General features: G+C 39.0%; 1 protein-coding gene across 3 annotated transcripts in view; it reads right to left on the bottom strand.

The window, feature by feature from the left end:
- FRMD3 (FERM domain containing 3) overlaps positions 1-19790 on the bottom strand; it is a 301558-nt gene that overhangs the window by 135814 nt on the left and 145954 nt on the right. For 2 of the 3 annotated variants that reach the window (XM_055311651.1, XM_055311650.1), the window contains exon 3: positions 7408-7450. The exons of the other annotated variant lie outside the window; for it this stretch is intronic. In XM_055311651.1, coding sequence (XP_055167626.1) covers positions 7408-7450 — 43 coding nt within the window. The remainder of the gene's footprint in view (positions 1-7407; positions 7451-19790) is intronic. 3 annotated transcript variants of the gene reach the window in all.

Below are 19790 nucleotides of genomic sequence, written 5' to 3'. Positions count from 1 at the left end.
TATTCCTTCTATGGGTCTTTTCACATTTTTTATTGAGTTGTTAATCTTCGGGTTTATACCATCACACTTTATATATTCTGCATATTTAGTACTTGTTATATATTTGGCAAATGTTCTCCCATTATTTACTTTGTTTTAATTTATTTATAATTTGTCTTATACTCATTCATTTAACAAATATTTACTGAAAATCTACTCTGGGTAGTGAGCAAATATTCTTGTACATGAGTTTAATTTTTACACAAATTTGTCAGCATTTTGCTTTGGTATTTGTTTCTGTTTTCCTTAGAAAGCCCTGTTTGACTCCATAATTATAAAAAATAGTCCTAAATTTTTACCTAAAACTTCTATATGTTATTAAATATATTGGGTTTTTGAATACATCTGGAATTAACTGCCTATATGCTGTGAGGTAGTCTTTAGCTTTTTTTTTTCTTTTTCCAAGTGGAAAAGCAGTCCAAAAAAATCATGGCTTGAATAATCTTTCTATTTCTGATATGAAATACAATCTTCATCATAACCCATATCCTCACAAATAATGGGCCAATTTGAGATTGGGGCTTTTTTTTGTTTCTTTTCCTATTCCTATGTCTATCTTAATTACTATTTGTGTCTACCATGAGGATTCAACTATTATAGCTCATATGCCTTGATTTGCTACCTAATAAAAGAAGAATCCTATCCTATCATTGTTCTTTTTTCACAGATTTACTGGCTCTTCTGGAGCATTTTCTTTTACAAATGAGCCTTAGAATCAGTTTGCTAAATGCCATAAAGAATCTCACTGACATTTTGATTTGAAAATTATTTGAATGTATATACTAATTTGCAAAGAACTGACTTTAACAATATCAAATGGAAACATAAGAAGTCTCCGTTTATTGAACTCCTTTTTTTGTCTACTCTACAGTAACTCCACAGTAAAATTTCATAGTTGTACTTATTTAGATTTTGCATATTTCTTGTTATGTTTATGAGAAATTTAGGTTTCTCCTTGTGATTGCTATTGTGTAGGTAATAGCCCTTTTTCCCATTACATTTCAGAAATAGCTGCTGCTTGTATATAAGTATTGTTTTAGTATATTAATCCTGCATCCAAGGATAAAAGCCATTATTAATTGTAGGGAGAGGGTGGAGAAGGAAGGCAAGTAGAGAGCTTGGAGAGATCCAGAGAGGACAAAACCACATTTAAAATGCTATCTGCCACTATGAGAAGTCATCCACCCCCCCTCAACACCCTAGCTTGGCTAAACAGGGTGAAGCATAAAACCAAGACAAATAAATCCCGTAGGAGTATGGGGAAGTGTTCTGTTATGACTTTGGAGAGCACTGAAGAAATGGCCCCACACTACTTTTAAGCAGAGAAGGAGCCTTATATAGGGGACATAAGTTTTCCTGAGGCTAAAGTGAAGCACTGCACAGAAGAGGCTGAGCAACATCTACCTGTCCCAGTGGTAAATACAGAATTGCTGAGAGCCAACGAGTGAAAGACACCTGGAATGGGGATCACCAGAGGGCACAGTCTGTAGACTTGCAGGGCAAGACCATGATCCGGAGCAGCAGTCTCAACAGCACATGGCCAATGTAGACTGAGAAAAGCCAAGTGGGACCAGTTACATTCAGAGAGGATGCAGTGAAGAAAGATGTCAGCAACCAAAAGCCAAATCACCTAAGACAGGCCAGGGGAAGATTCAAAGGACTGAGCACAAGAGAGATGTCATCCTTGCTGCCATGCTGATACATAAGCATCCCCTGCCTCATGATGCCATTCTGGGAATGGAGAAAAAGGAAAAGCTATTGATATGGGAAAAAATACCCCATATAGAAGTATGCACTTTGAAGTGATTATGATTAAATAATTAATTCACTGAGTAATTTCCTGAAAGAGATGAAATTCTAAACTGGCAGATCTTAAGTTACCCTGAAACGGCAAGATTGAACTTTTTGCCCCCAGAAGAAAGAGGCTCACTGAAAACTGAATTCAGTCTTGGGGAAATAAATGTCACACTTATGCACATCTGAGTCATAACGTGTAACTTTTTAAAAATCTCTTGACTACATAGATCCTGCAAGACATGAAAGTTTTGTTCTTTTGATGCATGCCACTCATGTATACACACTAAGCTACATTCCACAGTTATGGGAACGAAGCTAAAAGCTATAGGTTATAAGTGAGAACACTCACTATTCCTACATGGAAAACAAATTCTGAAAATCAAACATCCAAAATACACCACTTCATTTAATACTTTGTTTGTAGACAACCTTCTATCTAAATACTCTGAAAAGGAAAAGATCAAAGGTCATTTCATTTCACAATGGATACACAATGATGGAATAGGGCAATGAGGAAGACATTTCCCTCAACACTGCCCAAATCATGTAGCCTACTTCCATTTTGACCTAGTTGAGAAGAAATGATAAAAAGTTTGATTCAAAGTTTCCAATTCCAGGAAGTACTGACTAATTGTACTCACCCCACCTTTCCCACTGAATGCAGCTTTAAAACCTGGACAGTAAATAATAGCAGGCAGAGTGGGAAAGGGCAATAATTCACGAGATCACCGAACTGGTGTTGAAATCTCCACATTTTTCCCTCTGGTATCCCCTGGATAGAACTCAGAGATCCTGGAAAGGCATCACTATGGATGGGGAAAGCTCCAGGAGAAGCTCCTAGTTAAGGCAAAGGGGGCTCTGGCAGCAACATAGCAACAGCATGTTGCTATCATGGGCTGGAGATTTTATTATCTGGAAATTTATCCTCTTTTCTTTGATAATCATAGAACTACTCAAGTTATGTATTTCATATCGTGTGAGTTTTGGTAATTCATGGAGTTTGAGGAATGAGCCCATTTCATCTAAGCTGTCAAGCTTACATATTCAGAGTTGTTCTGTGGGGCCTGTAGTGATAGCCTCTTTCATTCCTGATATTGGTAACTTGTGTCTTCTTTTTTATCAGTCTTACTAGAGGTTCATCACTTTCTTGATATTTTCAAAGACCAACTTTTATTATTTAATAATTTTCTGTATCATGTACTGACAAACATAGCAGCTTGGCTGAATCTCAGAGCTATTAGAGCAGATTAAAGAAGCTGATCTCAAATGATTACATGCTATATGATTCCATTTATCTGACAATCTCAAAGGAACACAAACTATACTGACAGAACAAATCAAGGGCTGCTGGTGCTTAGGGGTGGAGGTTCATGACTACAAAATGGAGCACAAAGGGAGGTTTTTGGGGTGATGGATCTATTCTCTACCCTGATTCTACTGGAGGTTATACAAAACTATATGTTAAAATTTACAGAACTATACACCAAAATAGTCAATTTTACTACATGTTCACTTACAGAATAAAATTTAAATTCAGAGGAGAAATAAGACTTTGGTTTAAGAAGTTTTTCAGCTTTAAAATGTACACCCTGGGACACATAGGTAGCTCAGTTGGCTAAGCATTCGATTCTTGATTTTGGCTCAGGTCATGATGTTGGGGTTGTGAAACTGAGCCCCACACTGGGTTCCATGCTTATCAGGGAGTCTGCTTGAGATTCTTTTTCCCTCGCCCTCTGCCCCTCCCCCATTCACATGCACTCTCTCTAAATAAACAAAATCTTTTAAAAAATAAAATAGAATGTATACCAAATTAAGGAACTGTCCAATTAATTATTCTTTCAATTAAATATTTCTTCCTTAATAAATTTGAAGTCATCATAAAAATAAGTGTGATTCTATCTATTTTCAACAAGATTTGGGGGAAACAAACACTCTCACATAATATCATTGGGAGTAAATTACTCTAAGGTCTTTAAATGGATATTTATCACTAAGAAAGGTAAAATATATACCTTTTGATCCAACAATTTCACTTCTAAAAGGAATTTCTAGTATATATGTACTTACAAACATGCAAGAAAATACATACAAGCATGTTTATTACAGCATAATACAATATACAATAATACAATATTACAGCATAATAGCAAATTATTAGAAAATACTTTGATGTCTGTTCTATATTCATGTAATTATCAGAAAGGCATTTTTTAAAGATTTATTTATTTATTCATGAGAGACACAGACTGAGAGAGATGCAGAGACACAGGCAGAGGGAGAAGCAGACTCCTTGCTTGATGTGGGACTTGATCCTGTATCCTGGGATCATGACCTGAGCCGAAGGCAGGAGCCCAACCACTGAGACACCCAGGCATCCCCAGAAAGGCATTTTTAAAATGATACCAATATTGATATTTTTAAAATCTCTAAAGCTATTTAAAATAGTAAGATAAAAAATAATATAGAGAGATTGATTCAGTTTTGTTTATAAAGGATCTTATATATGATGGGGAAGCTTACATATATACATAAGAAATCTCAGAAGGATATGTAAAATATTGTTAAGTTATTTCTTTGTGGAGTGAGCTTGTGGATATAAGTGGAAGTGAAAAGAAATAGTTTGGGTTTTCATTTTAAATTCATCCGAACTAAGAAAACTCATGGATGTCATTTAAAACCTGTTTTAATACATGAGGTATGAATGTCTATGTGAGGTAATGGATGTTAAATAATCTTACTGTGGTAATCATTTTGCAATAGACACATATATTAAATCATTATGTTATAGATCTTAAACTTCTACAATGCTACATGACAATTATATCTCATTAAAAAGGGAAAATTTTTAAATAGCAAGTAAAATGAAAATAAACTGTCTTTAAAAATACTAGTAAGAAATAATACTGCCTGAAAGTCTGCCATCAAACCATTCTTCCAAGAAATTTTGCCCTCATTGGATACTCAAAGGCAATCAAAGAATAAAAGGTATACACATACACATGAATAAACTTGCCTGGAGTTCTGCAACTATATCATTTTGATAGATTCATGGATGAGTCCCAGGAGTTGAACCCAGTTTCTCTAGGTTAATAATATACAAATCTTAGTTTAAAATTTGTTCTAATTTACAGTAAAGCTAATTATTTCTGGGAGATATATAGATATAGATACATATATGTACATACATATATATACATACACATATTTGTATTTATATAGATACGTATATATATATATATGTATATATACATACACAGAAATTCTTGATACTAAAAAACACCATCATCAACAAAATTAGATTTGTGACCCTGAGAAAATTACATGATTTCTTGTTCAGTTATGTCCTCAAAAATATAACAGAAGACTGGGTGATGGATAAGACCTTTACCAGTTCCTAGAACCAATAAGTATACCAGTCTGGTATAGAAATGGAATTTTACATAGTTCTTCTTTCCAGATTCAGATTTCATTTGTCATTAGATTGACATTGGCTACCATTCAAATGTCAATCTTTAAAACATTTTTACCAAACCTTATAAATTTTCAGTTGGTTGTTCAGATTTACTTCGCATGGGGACAAAGCTCATAAGCAGCAAATTCTTCACAAATTAAAAGTTTTGTCTTTTATTAAGTGCTGAAATACATATGAGGGATAAATTTATATTTTAAAAGTGTGTATAGCCTAAGGAAAATATCGTGTGACATTTAAGAACCAAAATCAAAGGACCATTTACTATAAATAAGCTTACTGGAAAATTGTCTAAACATTTTAAAACACATAAACAAAAATATCAAAACTTAGTAGCTAAGGATAAAAGCTAGGCATCAGCAATTTTTTAAATATTTTTTTCACTTATTTATTTTAGAGACAGAGTGTGTGTTTGCACGTGCACATGTATGCAACTAAGGGGAGGAGCAGAGGGAGAGAGAGAATCTCAAGCAGATTCCCCACTGAGTAAGGAGCTCAGATCATGATCTGAGCAGAAATCAAGAGTTAGACACAGGGCACCTGGGTGGCTCAGTGGTTGAGCATCTGCCTTCAGTTCAGGTTGGGATCCCAGGGTCCTGGGATCAAGTCCTGCATCAGGCTTCCTGGGAGGAACCTGCTTCTCCTTCTACCTGTATCTCTGCCTCTCTCTCTGTGTCTTTCATGAATAAATAAATAAAATCTTTAAAAAGAGAGAGAGAGAGAGAGAGAGAGAGAGAGAGAGAGAGAGATTTAATTGACTTAGCCACCCAGGTGCCCCAGCAATATTTTTAGACATATTAATTCATTCTTATTATCCTGCATATCATTCTATATAGAGCTTCCAGATACTTCTGTCCTGCTATTTCTTTTTAGATTTTTGTCCCAATTCTATTCCAGCTTCACCACAACAGACTGACCTCTCTGGACTTCGCATGACCCCTGCTGCTTCCTGTTTCAACTTTCCTGTCAGCTCCTTCAACAGCCATGGCTCCCAGCAGCCATGGGCATCAGCCTTCCCCAGAACGACCTGGCTGTCTTTCCTGCACTAATCAGACAGAGTTTGCTTCTGAGAGATGGGGCAGGGAAGGAAAAGGAATGGAAAGGGACAAAGAGAAGAAGAGATAAGAGGGAGGGAACAAGAGGGGGGAACAAAGAAGGTTAAGGAATAGATGTATTGGTTGCTAGTTTGCCATCGGCGTTCAGTTTCTGCCTTCTCTGACTTAAAAGCCCTGCCCAGAATAATTTCTTTATATTTGAAAAAGGAAGGAATCCCTTGAATAATGATAAGTGACATAACATGTGCTAAACTGATTTCCGATGAGAAACTGATTTATCTCCTACATTTCAGAGCCCTGGGAAAGTTGACATGGAGGGATAAATGGATCTCAGGGCAGGCAATGAATTTCTGAAGTGCATTTCAGAAGCCCTCCTCCAAATCATAAATATAAAAGCAGGCTGACTACAGCCTTGCACAGATTACCAAGACAAAACACCATATCATCCTGGATCCAATCACAACACCCTCCTCACAACACCCAAAGTGGATGACCAGATGTTCTAGAAAGATGTTTCCCAAGGCAACTTCTCTAAGAGTTCATCAATTAAAAAAAAAAATCAGTTCAGAACAGGAGGGTTTGAAAGCAATTACTTGGGGGAAGAAATTATTGTAGGGAGTTTGAAGAGTAGAAAAGAATAATACAATCTTCAGTAAAGTCAGCGGCAAGAATCTAGTTTCAAAATACACCTACTTTTCTCATCCCCTTAAGACTGCACCTCCCACCCTCAACCACTTACTAGCAATTCCCACAATCCAAAGGAACCTGGCACCTCGTGGTTATGTTTAACAGATCCTCAACCTAATTCCAATAATCCTGTTCATATTTGAAATATGAAGGTAGGGCGATGGTAATAGGAACTGCAAGGAAGGCAAAGGCTAGCAAATAAGAGAACTCACTCACTCTCTCTCCAATGGGAGAGAGAGGCCCCCACCCACAGATCTTCAACTCCAGCCATTTCTTCCCTGGCAGCAGAAACTTTGTCGAGAAACAGAACCTATCTTTGGACATTTCACAGCAAAAGTGAAACCACAGATTGACACTTACATTTCATTTGCTTGGAGATGGACTTGTTAGGTTCAAGCCAGTGCTAGGGAGAAAAAAAGCAGAGATTATGGGTCAAATGGCTGAACCATATGATGCATACTTAATAACTAAAAGAAATTTAATACAATCCTTTTCCAAAGCACAGTCTTGGTTCCCATAGATATTCCTCAAGGTTCCACCTTCTTCAGATCAACACAAATGATTCCATAATAAAAATACAACAGGCAAGGGTATAAATTACAGAGAATTAACACTATGAGTAGTATTTGAGTCATACCAAGAGAGAAGAACTAGGGAGAGAACATGCACTTCAACGGATATTCTCGTGGCTCTAGTGGATCCTAGGTTATGGGGTTCCATTGCTCTGGGCAAGTCACAGATGGCTAAGGACTTTGATGTCCATGACCTCAAAGAGCCACAGTCCAAGACAGCTACAGTACCCTATTCCCCTGCCAGGTAGCCTCCGTTGTGAACAGTGGGACAAGTAAGCCTTAGCCCAATCATACAGAGGCAATTCTTCCTTACAGTAGGGAGGAACAAATGACTTTAAATATATCACTTCAGAGGCCTGAGATCATCCACAAGAAACACTAGCTGTATCACAAAACAAAGAAGCCCAAAGACCTCAGTAGCTCAGAATAGCATTTAGTGACAAGCATTTGAAGCAGATACCATGTTGATCCCAGCAGCCAGCTCACTCTACATGCTAAGAGCCAGGTAGCTTTTTATATCCCTAACCATGATGTCCCTGAAGCCATTTAGGGCATGCCAGGAAGCATCACTCTATACATCCACAGTTTATAAAGACAATAGGAGTGCCATTGGTATCCATCAGGAGGTTAGAGAACCCTCACTTGCCAGGCACTCATCACACTTGATACTAGAGAGGAAAGGAGGACACTTACCATCAGTGGGGGCTTACACCCTTGTGTCATCCAATTAAGCCTCAGAGTTCTGTAACACCCCTACCTTTTGATATAAATGCATAACCATAAAATCTAATAAGAGCTAGCATAAAAAAAAAAAGAGCTAGCATATGCTGAGTGCCTCCTAAATGCCAGGGCCAGCACTACCACCCCATTTGCAGATGAGAAATCAGGAGGCTTGGGACATTAGACAACTGGCCTGAGGTCACCTAGAGAATAAATGATAAAACCAGTGCACAGTGGGATTCCAGAGCACAGGCCCTTCACCTTGGCCATACTGCCTCCCCAGCAGATCTGCTCTAAAACACACTATTCTTGATAAACATTCCTTCTTTCCCCAGGAGTAGATAAATTGAGTGGCCAAATCAATAGTTTCCAATCCAGGGGGTCAGATCTCTGCAGTCTTCAAAAATTAGAAGAAAGGTCTTTTCACTATGTCAACATCAGGAAGAGTTTGACAGAAAACCACACATTTACTTTTAATGTATTACACAAACTGAAATAGCAAGTTTCTTTGATTCTGATCAAAATTATGTCTGTTTATTTTGAGAACCTGTTTTTCTCCTTTTTCATTTTTTTTAAATTGTGGTAACATATACAACATCATATTCACCATCCTAATCATTTTTAAGTGCATAGTTCAGTAGTATTAAATGTATTCAAAACAGTGCACAATCATCACCACCATCCATCTCCAGAGCACTTTCACCTTGTAAAACAGAAACTCAAGTCCTAATAAACAGTCACTCTGCAGCCCCCTTTCTCCAGGCCCTTGGAAACCACCATTCTACTTCTGGTTATCTCCTTCTAGTCAAAAGTGATGTTTGGCATTCACACAGTTATCATTTAATAGTGGGAAAATTTCTCAATTGGACTACTTACTACCTGTATAACCGTGTACAAAATGTTTAACCTCACTCTCAATTTCCACAACTATCATATGGGAATAGCAATCATACCTACTTCACAGGGTTATTGCAAGGATTTTAAAAGTTAGTAAATAGTAAACATGAGACACTTAAACGGTGCCTGGCACGTGAAAAATATCAATAAGTCCTTATTTGCTGATGCTGTTGTTAGTTAATAAGTATGGTTTCATTAGCAGACCACATCCCATGGAGGAGAATAATAAAAGGGGCCTCAGATGCTTATGTTCTAGAAATAAATAAGATAATTTAGAACTAAGGCAAGAAAAAATACCTACTGAGATCAGTATCTACTGCTACTGTCTCACAGAGAAGAATCACTAGTCATTTGGCCAATAAAGTCTGAAATACATTTTCTGAATTCCCCTTGCTTGGCATCCTTTGAACTCCTTAGCCCTTCTCTGCCTAACTGCAACCTGCCTCTCCACCTCATCTCTGCTTACAGGGAGGACAAGTACATTTCATTTGATATGCCCATACAAGTTAGTGCCAATCTCCCAGGGCTGCAAAGAAGGATCCAAGTCTCAGTGAGAATGAGTACCATGATGGAATGGCAATATCTGCCATGGAGGGATAGGGAACATGTAAGGGATGCCTGCAAGGTATCTTACCATCTGTGCCCTAAATAAATAATTTATTTTAAATGAACTGGCCTCCTCATTATCCTATGAAATACAGTTTCTGATGGGTTCTGAGCTTCCTCATCCTCTCAGCCTATTCACACCTTACCCTTGCCTCTCAAACCTTGTGCATCTTAATTACCTATGTCTATAGTGTGACCACTACATACTTTTCCCCAGGACAACTATTCTTCTGCAGTGAGATAGTCATGGGGTATAAAGCCCTAAAAAAAATAGGCTAGCAATAGTCATGTTTCAAGGGATTATAGAAAATCATTTCTTCAGACAGGGTCAAGCTCAGTTCATGAACTTAATTTTAATTTTTATTAAAATTTAAAAATCTGACTGACCTATGGCCCAATAATCCCCTTATTTCCTAATTTGCCCATATGAAAAGAGGAACATAACAAGGATCCTCATTGCAAGATTATATTAAATTATAAAATATTAGAATATAATGGCCATCATCAGGAAAATGGTAAATAACCTATAATCTGTTTATGTTCTTGATGATTCTTCAGTGTATTATAGGAGGTAGATCTTTATGTGTAATGTTATTAGACCTCTAAAGCACACTGCATGATGAAAAAAGTGAACTGCAAAATTTATAACTATGGCCACAGTTCCCAAATCATGCACTGACGTGCCCCAGGGAAAAAGGAGTCATTCTGGACATCTTTCAGATATCCACCGTGCAAACTATAAGCTCAAGGAAGTTCCCAGCTCCAATGTTAGATCATGCTATATTCCTTTTTATGTCATACTTTTTGCAATTCTTAGTTGCTGGTGATTGCTGTGATAAAAAGCAAGTACTATGCTAAAAGAGGCATGAGAGGTAATGAGTATGGCAGTATCTGATCTGGTCCCAGATTCTGAGGAGCCAGGGGGCAGCCAACAGGGGACACATCCTGTTCCTGGGTAATGGTGGTTAAGAATGAACTGGAAATACTATTTTCATGTAGGTCATGTTCTAAATGGTGTTAGGATATAAATACCAAGTTTGTTGTCTCTAACTCTTATTACAGAGGGCACTATGAAATAAATACTTTTGACCTAGGGCACCATGAAATCATTACTAAGATACTAAGAGAGCCATAAATCAACAAAGTTTGGGAACTTCTGAACTATGGTATCATAGAATTAATGTATTTTCTTTTTTAAGTAAAAAGTACAAACACTACCCTATATTTTCAAAGAATACATAATAAGTATCTAAATGTACTTTTAATGTACTTTTAAAGATCTGAAATGAAACATGATAAACAGATAAGAGAGAGAAAACAGGAATTTAGAGGTGTTGCTCAAAAGAAACTATGACTTCTGTTTTATCTGTGATGTTTTAACTTCTGCTTTTTACATATATTCATGCATTACGTGAATAATTAGAAGTCAATATTTTTAAAAAAGAAAGCTAAGCTCTACTCAGGATAAAGGTGGGTTTTTATGTAGTTTAGACTTATTGAGACTCAAGAAGAATTTCATATATAACAGGCAGATGCCAAGTCCAGCTAAGCCCCCAGCTTTGGCACTGTAGTCCAATATCAATCCAGGAGGCATGCGTTCAAACCCCAATTCTGCCACTTATTAGTGATGTGACCTCCAATGAGTTTCTTCCTGTTTTCCCACTTACAGCATCATCGTGAGGTATAAGTAGGTTAACACATTAAGAAGTCCTTAGAACAGAGCTTAGAGCATAGTGAAGGCCTGGTAAACCCCAGCTGTTCCCATCTTCTTTGTGTTCACTCAGACACTCCCAAGTTGATGCAATGACCCCTCCTAGTGGGCCCACCTCTGGAACTCTCTTCTTCTCACACTCCCACCCCATCTGCCTTCTGTTCTACATGAAAGGTAATTAATTCTCCTCCCTTTTTTCCTTCTTCCTTTTAGAGTTGCAAGTTGGGCAATGAATTCAAATCTGAACTACACCAACAACTCCTGCTGTTACTATATGTACAGATGGATTACACGCCTTTGAGAAAGAAAGAACCATGATTCTGCATGCTTGGCAATTAGACAGGAGGCTCAGAACATACACTGCATTGCTATTTCCCTTTCAATTCCTACTTGGAATATATGCTAGTTGTTGGTTTTGTTGGGTTTTTCAAAATTCTGCTTCCTTACTGGAAAGTGAAATTCCCTAAGAGAGGTAGAAAGAAAAGCCTGCCAACCAAATATCTGAATTTGCGGCTGGTTTACTATAGCTGAAACCTTTATTTCTTCAACTTACATTTAGAATAAGAATTCCAAAGGCTAAAGAAGCTAAGATCCAATTACTGATTCTATCTAATGAGCTTCAGAAGTCAGATGAACCTGAGGAGGCATTCCTTCAGCATGATCTGAAGGTATCAGGAAGGTAGGTCTGCAGGGATACTGCCAGGGTTCTGCCCAGATGCCCTCAGAGGCCCTTTTCTCCTTAGTTATACAGCAGCTTGATCTTTCTTAGGAAGGCTGCCTCAGGTTCCTGGAACCCAATGTAGGGGAGAAGGAACCTCCTCCACTCACATCTTCCCTGTCAGGTTAAGAAGTGACAGGTCGGGGAGGATAAGTACCTCTGCTCCCTTGCCCCTTGGCCAGGACAATTCTAAGGCATGTGGATTTTTATGTAGTTTAGACTTAAACTACACTCTTCCAGAGCTCCTCTGTGGCTTTCAGCCAAGTTCTCCTCTGTACAACTTTGTTTAACATCACACACTTGTGTGACCATCCACCCTTCTTTGTCTCAATTCCCCCAAGCTCCTAAAAGTCTTTTTCCTGGGAACACTTCCTAATAAAACTGAAATTTTCATCTCTAGATCCACTTCTGGGTACCACAGTCAAGACAGCCTCCCTAACTCCCCACCAAAAACTGCCCTCTCTCCATGGCTTGATCCCCAGTAACCAGTATATCCTGCTATGAGAGGTTCCAATTTATTTTTTATTTAAACTCAATTTGTGGGCAGCCCGAGTGGCTCACTGGTTTAGTGCCACCTTTAGCCCAAGGCCTGATCCTGGAGATCTGGGATCCAGTCCCACATCAGGCTCCCTGCATGGAGCCTGCTTCTCCCTCTGCCTGTGTTTCTGCCCCTCTCTCTCTCTCTCCCTCTCTCTCTCTCTGTGTGTGTGTGTCTCATGAATAAATAAATAAAATCTTTAAAAATAAAAAAATTTTAAAAAAATAAACTCAATTTGCCAACATACAGTATAACACCCAGTGCTCATCCCATCAAGTGCCCTCCTCAGTGCCCGTCACCCAGTCACCCCATCCCCCCGCCTTCCTCCCCTTCTGCAACCCTTTGTTGGTTTCCCAGAGTTAGGAGTCTCTCATGGTTTGTCTCCCTCTCTAATTTTTCCCATTCAGTTTCCCTCATTTGCTTAGAGAGGTTCCGATTTAAACAAGGTTTTCAGTCTGGACAATCTAGCCTGACCACATTTCAAGCCACCTCTTAGAACAAATTTATTTTGATTGATAGCAGCTTGAAGCAAAGAGAAGTTGAATGAAGCCTCACAAAGGGGTGAAAAGTAGGGTGCTGGCTAAGCCCTCTACTCTCTGATTCCCTCTTCTGTGGTCTTGGGGGACAGATTCCAGGACTCCTAAAATTCCTTCAGCTCTCACATTCCACATTCTATGAACCTGAAGTATGAGAACATTACCAACAAATGGTTTTTTTTTAATTTTGCTAGGCTTTCTTATATTTAGCCTTAGATCATTCTTCTCTACCCCATCATAGAAATGGGGTATTTCTTTCATATTCCAACTTTGGCTTGTTTGGTGAGGGAGAGGAAGATGGGTGTGAGGCTGTGATTTATGACTAAGTAGATTGATTTTTAATTTGGTAGCTGCTGAGCTAGGAAAATTAAAAACCTAAACAAAAAACCTCCCCAAAGTAAACAATATAACACACTTGGTTATCTTCAAGTGTTGGGCTTCTGTTGAAATTGATTCAGCCTATGATTACAGAATAAATTACACACCTCTCTCTTATCTTTCTCAAAACCCTTGGTGCCCTACACCAGAATAATCCATAGCTCCAATAAATGTGTTGAGTAACGAATGGGGCTTCAAACAAGAATGAATGCACCTCCCAAGCAGGAGATTGCTTTTCCCCTCAGAAGTAACCAGATCCATAATTTACCAATTCTCATCCTAGCCCTGAAAAGATGGCCTGATTCTCACATCTCACCTGGATAAAGCCCCAGAGTAACTCAGTCTCCCTGCATTATCTAGCCAATTTATGCCATTTCTAGGCCCTCTGGCCTCTACAGGGGAAAAAAAGAATGTCATCCAAATGAATACAGCCTAGCAGTGTTCTGGGTCATCCAATCAAAACTAGGCCCTAGCTCATTAGCTACCAGTAACCAATGGTTTTCACTCCAGTTTCTTTTTTTTTTTTTTAAGATTTAATTTATTTATTCATGAGACACAGAGAAAGAGAGAGAGAGAGAGAGGAGAGAGAGAGAGAGAGAGAGAGAGAGAGAGGCAGACACAGGCAGAGGGAGAAGCAGACTCCATGCAGGCAGCCCGACATGGGACTCGATCCCGGGTCTCCAGGATCAGGCCCTGGGCCAAAGGTGGCGCTAAACCTTCTGAGCCACCTGGGCTGCCTTTCATTCCAGTTTCAATGAAATCTATAACACAATGGCAACAACAGCAAAACTATCTATAGACTAGGCATGCTCACAAGTTATTGTCCTCCTGGCAGTAACCTAGGCAAAGAAACCTTTACTGCTTCAGTGCAATGTTTTTATTTCTTCAACCATAACTGCTCCTGCATTCTGGGTCCTTAGGGATAAGCAAAATAGAAGTAACAGCTGGGAGAAGAAACACCTAGGAAACAGAGGCAGAAACAGGAAGCCTAAGAAAGCATAAGCACCATTTTTTTTTTCGTAAACTATCAGACAGTATAAATATTTTAGGTTTTGTGGCCCATATGGTCTGTCAGGACTACTCAACTCTGCCATTGGAACACGAAAGTAGCCAGAGACAACACATAAATGAATAGAAATAGCTGTGTCCCATAAAATGTTATTTACTAAACAAATGGGGGCCATCCTGACACCTGTGTGCCAACCCCTGTTCTACATCCAAGAAATCCTTAATGTATGTATACTTAAAAATAAAATAGTCTGAAAATACAATAGAGGTTGTAAAAACACTCAGTGCTGTTTATTTTAAAGTACACGAAAACACCAAAAATGCAATTACAGAGGAAATGATGGGATTCCTTCAGGCTTGTTACATTGGAATTTACCACCATATAACACTTGCTGTCAAGCCACAGAAATTTCACATTGTTACCAAACTGTTCTACAGTCAAAGATCTTCTAGCTGCCAGAACCATGAACCTTTCAAACTCTTTAAAGCATGTAGTAAAAAGACCCATCACATGTTGATAATATTGACTAATGCACTTAAATAACAACCCTAGGGCATAGTTATTATTATTAGTGTTCCCATTTTACAGATAAAGTAATTGAGGCATAGGTTAAGGAGGCTGTTCAAAGTCCTACAACCAGAGGTAGGATTTAACCCCGTCTTCCTGGCATCAAAGCTTTCAGCACCTGAGCAGTAATGTCCTCCAGCCTCCTTCCTTCTTGAGGTTTTACACTATAGCCCGTTCTTATAGTAAGTCTACAGCTACCATTGCTTCCAGAAGGTCTCTCTCTCCCCATTCTTTTTTTCTACTCTGTATATTCCTGGTCAATCTCCTTTGCTGGTTTCTCCTTCTAGACATCCTTTCTAAAAAATGGATAGTCTTTAGTTTTCAGATACTCGTCTTATTCTATATTCATTCCCTTGGCTGTGCAGTATATTTCCTAAGGTTTATGGAAGTGAAAACCTCATGGGGTCCAAAATCTCCATGGGTGACCTAAACCTCTTCATTAAGCTTCAAATCCATATTCCCAAGTATAGACTAAACATCTCTACCTCAACATTTCATAGGTATCCCAAATTCAACATGTCCAAAACTTACTACTTCCCGCAAAACACTCTTTATATGATTTACTTGGTTAAGTGGTTCCACTTGTACTTGGAGCCCAAAGGGGCCCTGCAAGAAGCTCAGACACCCAGCTAGACAGGCCATGTAGAGAAGCTCTGAAACCACATGCAGAGGCAGGAGGGCCCCAAGCCCTACCTTCCAGCCATCTCCATCAAGGTTCCAGGAATATGAATGAAAACATATTGGACCCTCTGCCCCCCACCCAGGATAGATCAATCACCAGCTGCATACCACTGAGAGAGCCCAGTTAACACCATGTCAAACAGAAGAATCACTTTGCTGAGCCCTACTCAAATATCTGACCCAAACAATCCTAGAATATGATAAAATTGTGTTCATCTAAGCCCCTGAGTGTTTGAGGAAACCTGTTACACAGCAATAGATAACCAGAACTCTTACTCCTTATTATGGAATGAATGGTTGCTTCCTAACCCCCACCAAATCCACATGTTGAAGACCTGACCCCCAATGTGATAGCATTTGGAAGTGGGACCTTTGAAGGTAATAACATTTAAAAGTCATGAGGGTGGAACCCTTGATAGAATTAGTGCCCTTATAAGATTAGTAAGAGAGGCCAGAGCACCTACATGCTCTCTCTCTCTCTCTCTCTCTCTCTCTCTCTCTCTGTCTCTCCCCACCTTGTGTGGACACAGGGAGAAGGCAGCCCTCTGCAAGCCAGGAAGAGAGTTTTCACTAGGAACCAAATTTGTCGGCATCTTGAACTTGAACTTCTCAGCCTTTAGAACTGTGAGGATTAAATGTCCTGCATAAGCAGGTGTTTTCTTATAGCATCCCAAGCTGACTAAGAAACTCCTCATTATTACTCTCCATGGATATAACACAATTACAATTGAACTTGTAAAAGACATTTGCTTTAGCATGCAAGAAAAAGAAATGTCTGGTCCAATTGCCAATCCTTACTTCTACTGCTTTTATTTCTCCAAGTTTTATTCATCATCTTTACAGTCTAGTCTTCCTCTCAGCTTGACTTAAAAACTGTCTCTAGAGCTATTTGAAACTTCCAAACCTGCTGGTCTCCCATCAGCTCTGATGTTCTTGCCTGCTGGAAGCCTCTGGTGAGTGCTTCTCTGTCTACCGATGGAACTTAAACCTTACCAACCTAATTAATTCCTGCCCTCATCTGAACCAAGCCCAGGAGCTTCCCACCACCAAGGAGGAAGACTATCTTACCCTGAATATCTTCCTGTTTTTCCCCAAACTCAATAAGGATAAATGGCATTTTCGCCACGCTTATTCCTATGTCTGCCTATTGGCCCAAACAAGATAACCAGTTCATGTACTTGCTCCTTCGTCCACTAAAATTTGGAAATCCCAGTTACCTATGACTTACAGATTACAACCTGTCATTATCAGGCATCCCCATACCTTCCTAGGAGAGGACATCAGGTGTAGACAGAGTCAATTATGAGCAACCATTTTAGTTCTGCTCTCTGCCGAAGACTATGACAATTTCCACAAATCTGTCAAGTTAATACCTTGGGCCACAATTGAACCATTAGACAAAATATCCAATTTTCAAGCTGTTAAGATACTGCTATGCTCCTTGTAATTTGAGTACTCTGAGGCTTTTCCCATAAAGCCAAGTTACTTGTCCATACCTCCTCCCCAAATAGGCATCCAAGTAGTCTTGATTTTTAATACCCCTGAGACATTAAAAACAAAAGTAGACTCATTAAGCAGACAAATTCATGACCAGTGACCTAAAGCAGCAGTACAATACTTCTCTTCAGTGCAGGGCTGCCCTAAATCTAATGTACCACTCTTGATCCTATGTACAAGCATCTGTGAAGCAATTGTCCCCAAGAGCAAGAAGCAGCCTTCCAAAGGCAGGAGCAGCTGGTGGGACATAATGCTGTCTGGCTTCCTGGCATGAGCCCCAGAGTGAAACCTAAAATCATTGGGGTTTTTTTTTTTCATTCCATTCCATGTCCTCCTCAAAGGTACCTTTAGAAAATGCAAACTGCTCTAACATAGAAAAGGTCTTTTCCCATTATTAATAAAACTCATTGATAGGTTCACTAGTTCTTTCTGGCTACCAACACAGAAACCTCAGGGCTGTAATTCTATCCGGGGGAAGAAGGCATCAGGGTTCAGGATGCCCTTGCATTTATGACTTTCCAGGTCATCCTATCGAAAGTGTAGCCAGTGGCCACATGACATACACTGCCCAAACACAAGAGTGTTGGAGGAGATTGCCACAGAGATGTTGATTTCCAAAGTGAATTTGTTGTCTTAGGGTATGAGCCAGAATGGTCCTTAAGTGAGAAAACTCAATGATACTGATGTAGTCAATGATACTGATGTAGGTCCTTGAGTGAGAAAAGTCAAAATACTGATGATCCCTTAGAAATAGGGAAGTTAAAATCAAAAGCACTGAGTCCAATCTTCCTGCAGACTGTAAACCAACACCCACAACTTAGTCCCAGTATAATTCCTCCTCTGACTGGGCTGGTTGGAAGGACAGGGAAGGGAGTACTTCCTGCCTTCTCAGGCCCTGGGAGTTACTTCTCTCTAGCTGGATTTGGGAAATGGGGAAAGGCAGAAAGAGGGAAAAACCAGGACAATGGACAGCCTAAACCATAGTTATAGAAAACAGAATTACAAGGGGCACCTGGCTGGCTCAGTCAGAAGAGCATGGGCCTCTTGACCTCAGGGTTGTGAATTCAAGCCCCATGTTGTGTATAGAGATTACTAAAATAATAATAGTAACAAAACAAAGTAAGAAAACTGAATTATGAAACCCAGTTCATTATTTCCAAACTTCATATTCCCAAAGAGAAGCTACTCAAACACCTGAGAAGCAGTGGAGAGAATATGTTACATTTAAGAAAAAATACCTGAACTTAAGTCAAGTACTACCTTCTCCTTTTAGAATTGTTCCCTCAAAGACTTCTAAGCTTATAGTCCCAGTTTTCTCTTTCAGTAAAATGAGAGGGACACCAGCCACCCTTCCCCTAATCTCAGGCACTATAATGATATGAGTTCTTCAGAAGAATATGGTAGAAACTTGAGGGGATTTTTACTGACTGGTGTTCAATCTGCCCCTCCCTACATCAAAACTAATGGAAATTCTGAGCCCTTGCCATTAAAATAGCAAAAGATAGTCATCATTTACTAACTCAGTCTTCATCACTCTCAGAGCATATGGGGCATGAGACATCTTGTCAAACATATGGTGTTCCAAATGTAATAGTGCTAAATATTTAATATTCCCAATGGTTTACTGTAAATCAAGTTGTGAAGAGTTGTAGGCAAACCACCAACTCCCACACCAAAGGTAAGTTCCACTTCAGTTTTTCTAACTAACTTGATTTTCTCTGTTGATTAGCTTTCTATCCAAATAATTCATCAGTTTTATTTTCCATTGAGAAAAAGTATAAGACCTGGTAAAACCACCAATGCTGGTCAATTGATCTCTGCTTAAAACTCCCTATCAGCATGTCTGTGTGCTTCTGGGCCCATTTTTCTAATTACTCAAGGCTCACACTTGTCTACCCAAAGATCATAATAATGGCCATCCTGCCTTTAAAAGAAGTTCTGAACATTTCTAGATTTTAGAGTTGCTAACCATGTTGTATTTCCTCATATAAATGCCTCACCTATGCCAAGCTAATGCACAATAATTATAAGAATCACAACAAAAATAGCATATACCATGTACTCAATATATACCATTTGTTAAACATTTGCATACTTTATATTGAATTCCTATACCAACCCTACCGGTAGGTACTGTTATCTGTTTTAACCATCAGGACAGGGACTCGAAAAGGCTCAATAACTTGGTCAAGACCACATAGTTTATCCCTCAGGAGGGGTGGGATTTAAGGCACATCTTTCTGAGTACAAAGTCCATGTGGTTTCATGTAGCAACTATTCTGCAACCAAAGTGGAAGCTATACTCATACTGAA

The sequence above is a fragment of the Nyctereutes procyonoides genome, unplaced genomic scaffold, assembly GCF_905146905.1.
Source record: "Nyctereutes procyonoides isolate TBG_1078 unplaced genomic scaffold, NYPRO_anot_genome, whole genome shotgun sequence".
In the NCBI taxonomy this organism is placed as follows: Eukaryota; Metazoa; Chordata; class Mammalia; order Carnivora; family Canidae; genus Nyctereutes; species Nyctereutes procyonoides.
Note: the sequence above shows the minus strand (reverse complement) of the source record. Positions and strands in the feature narration are given on the sequence as shown.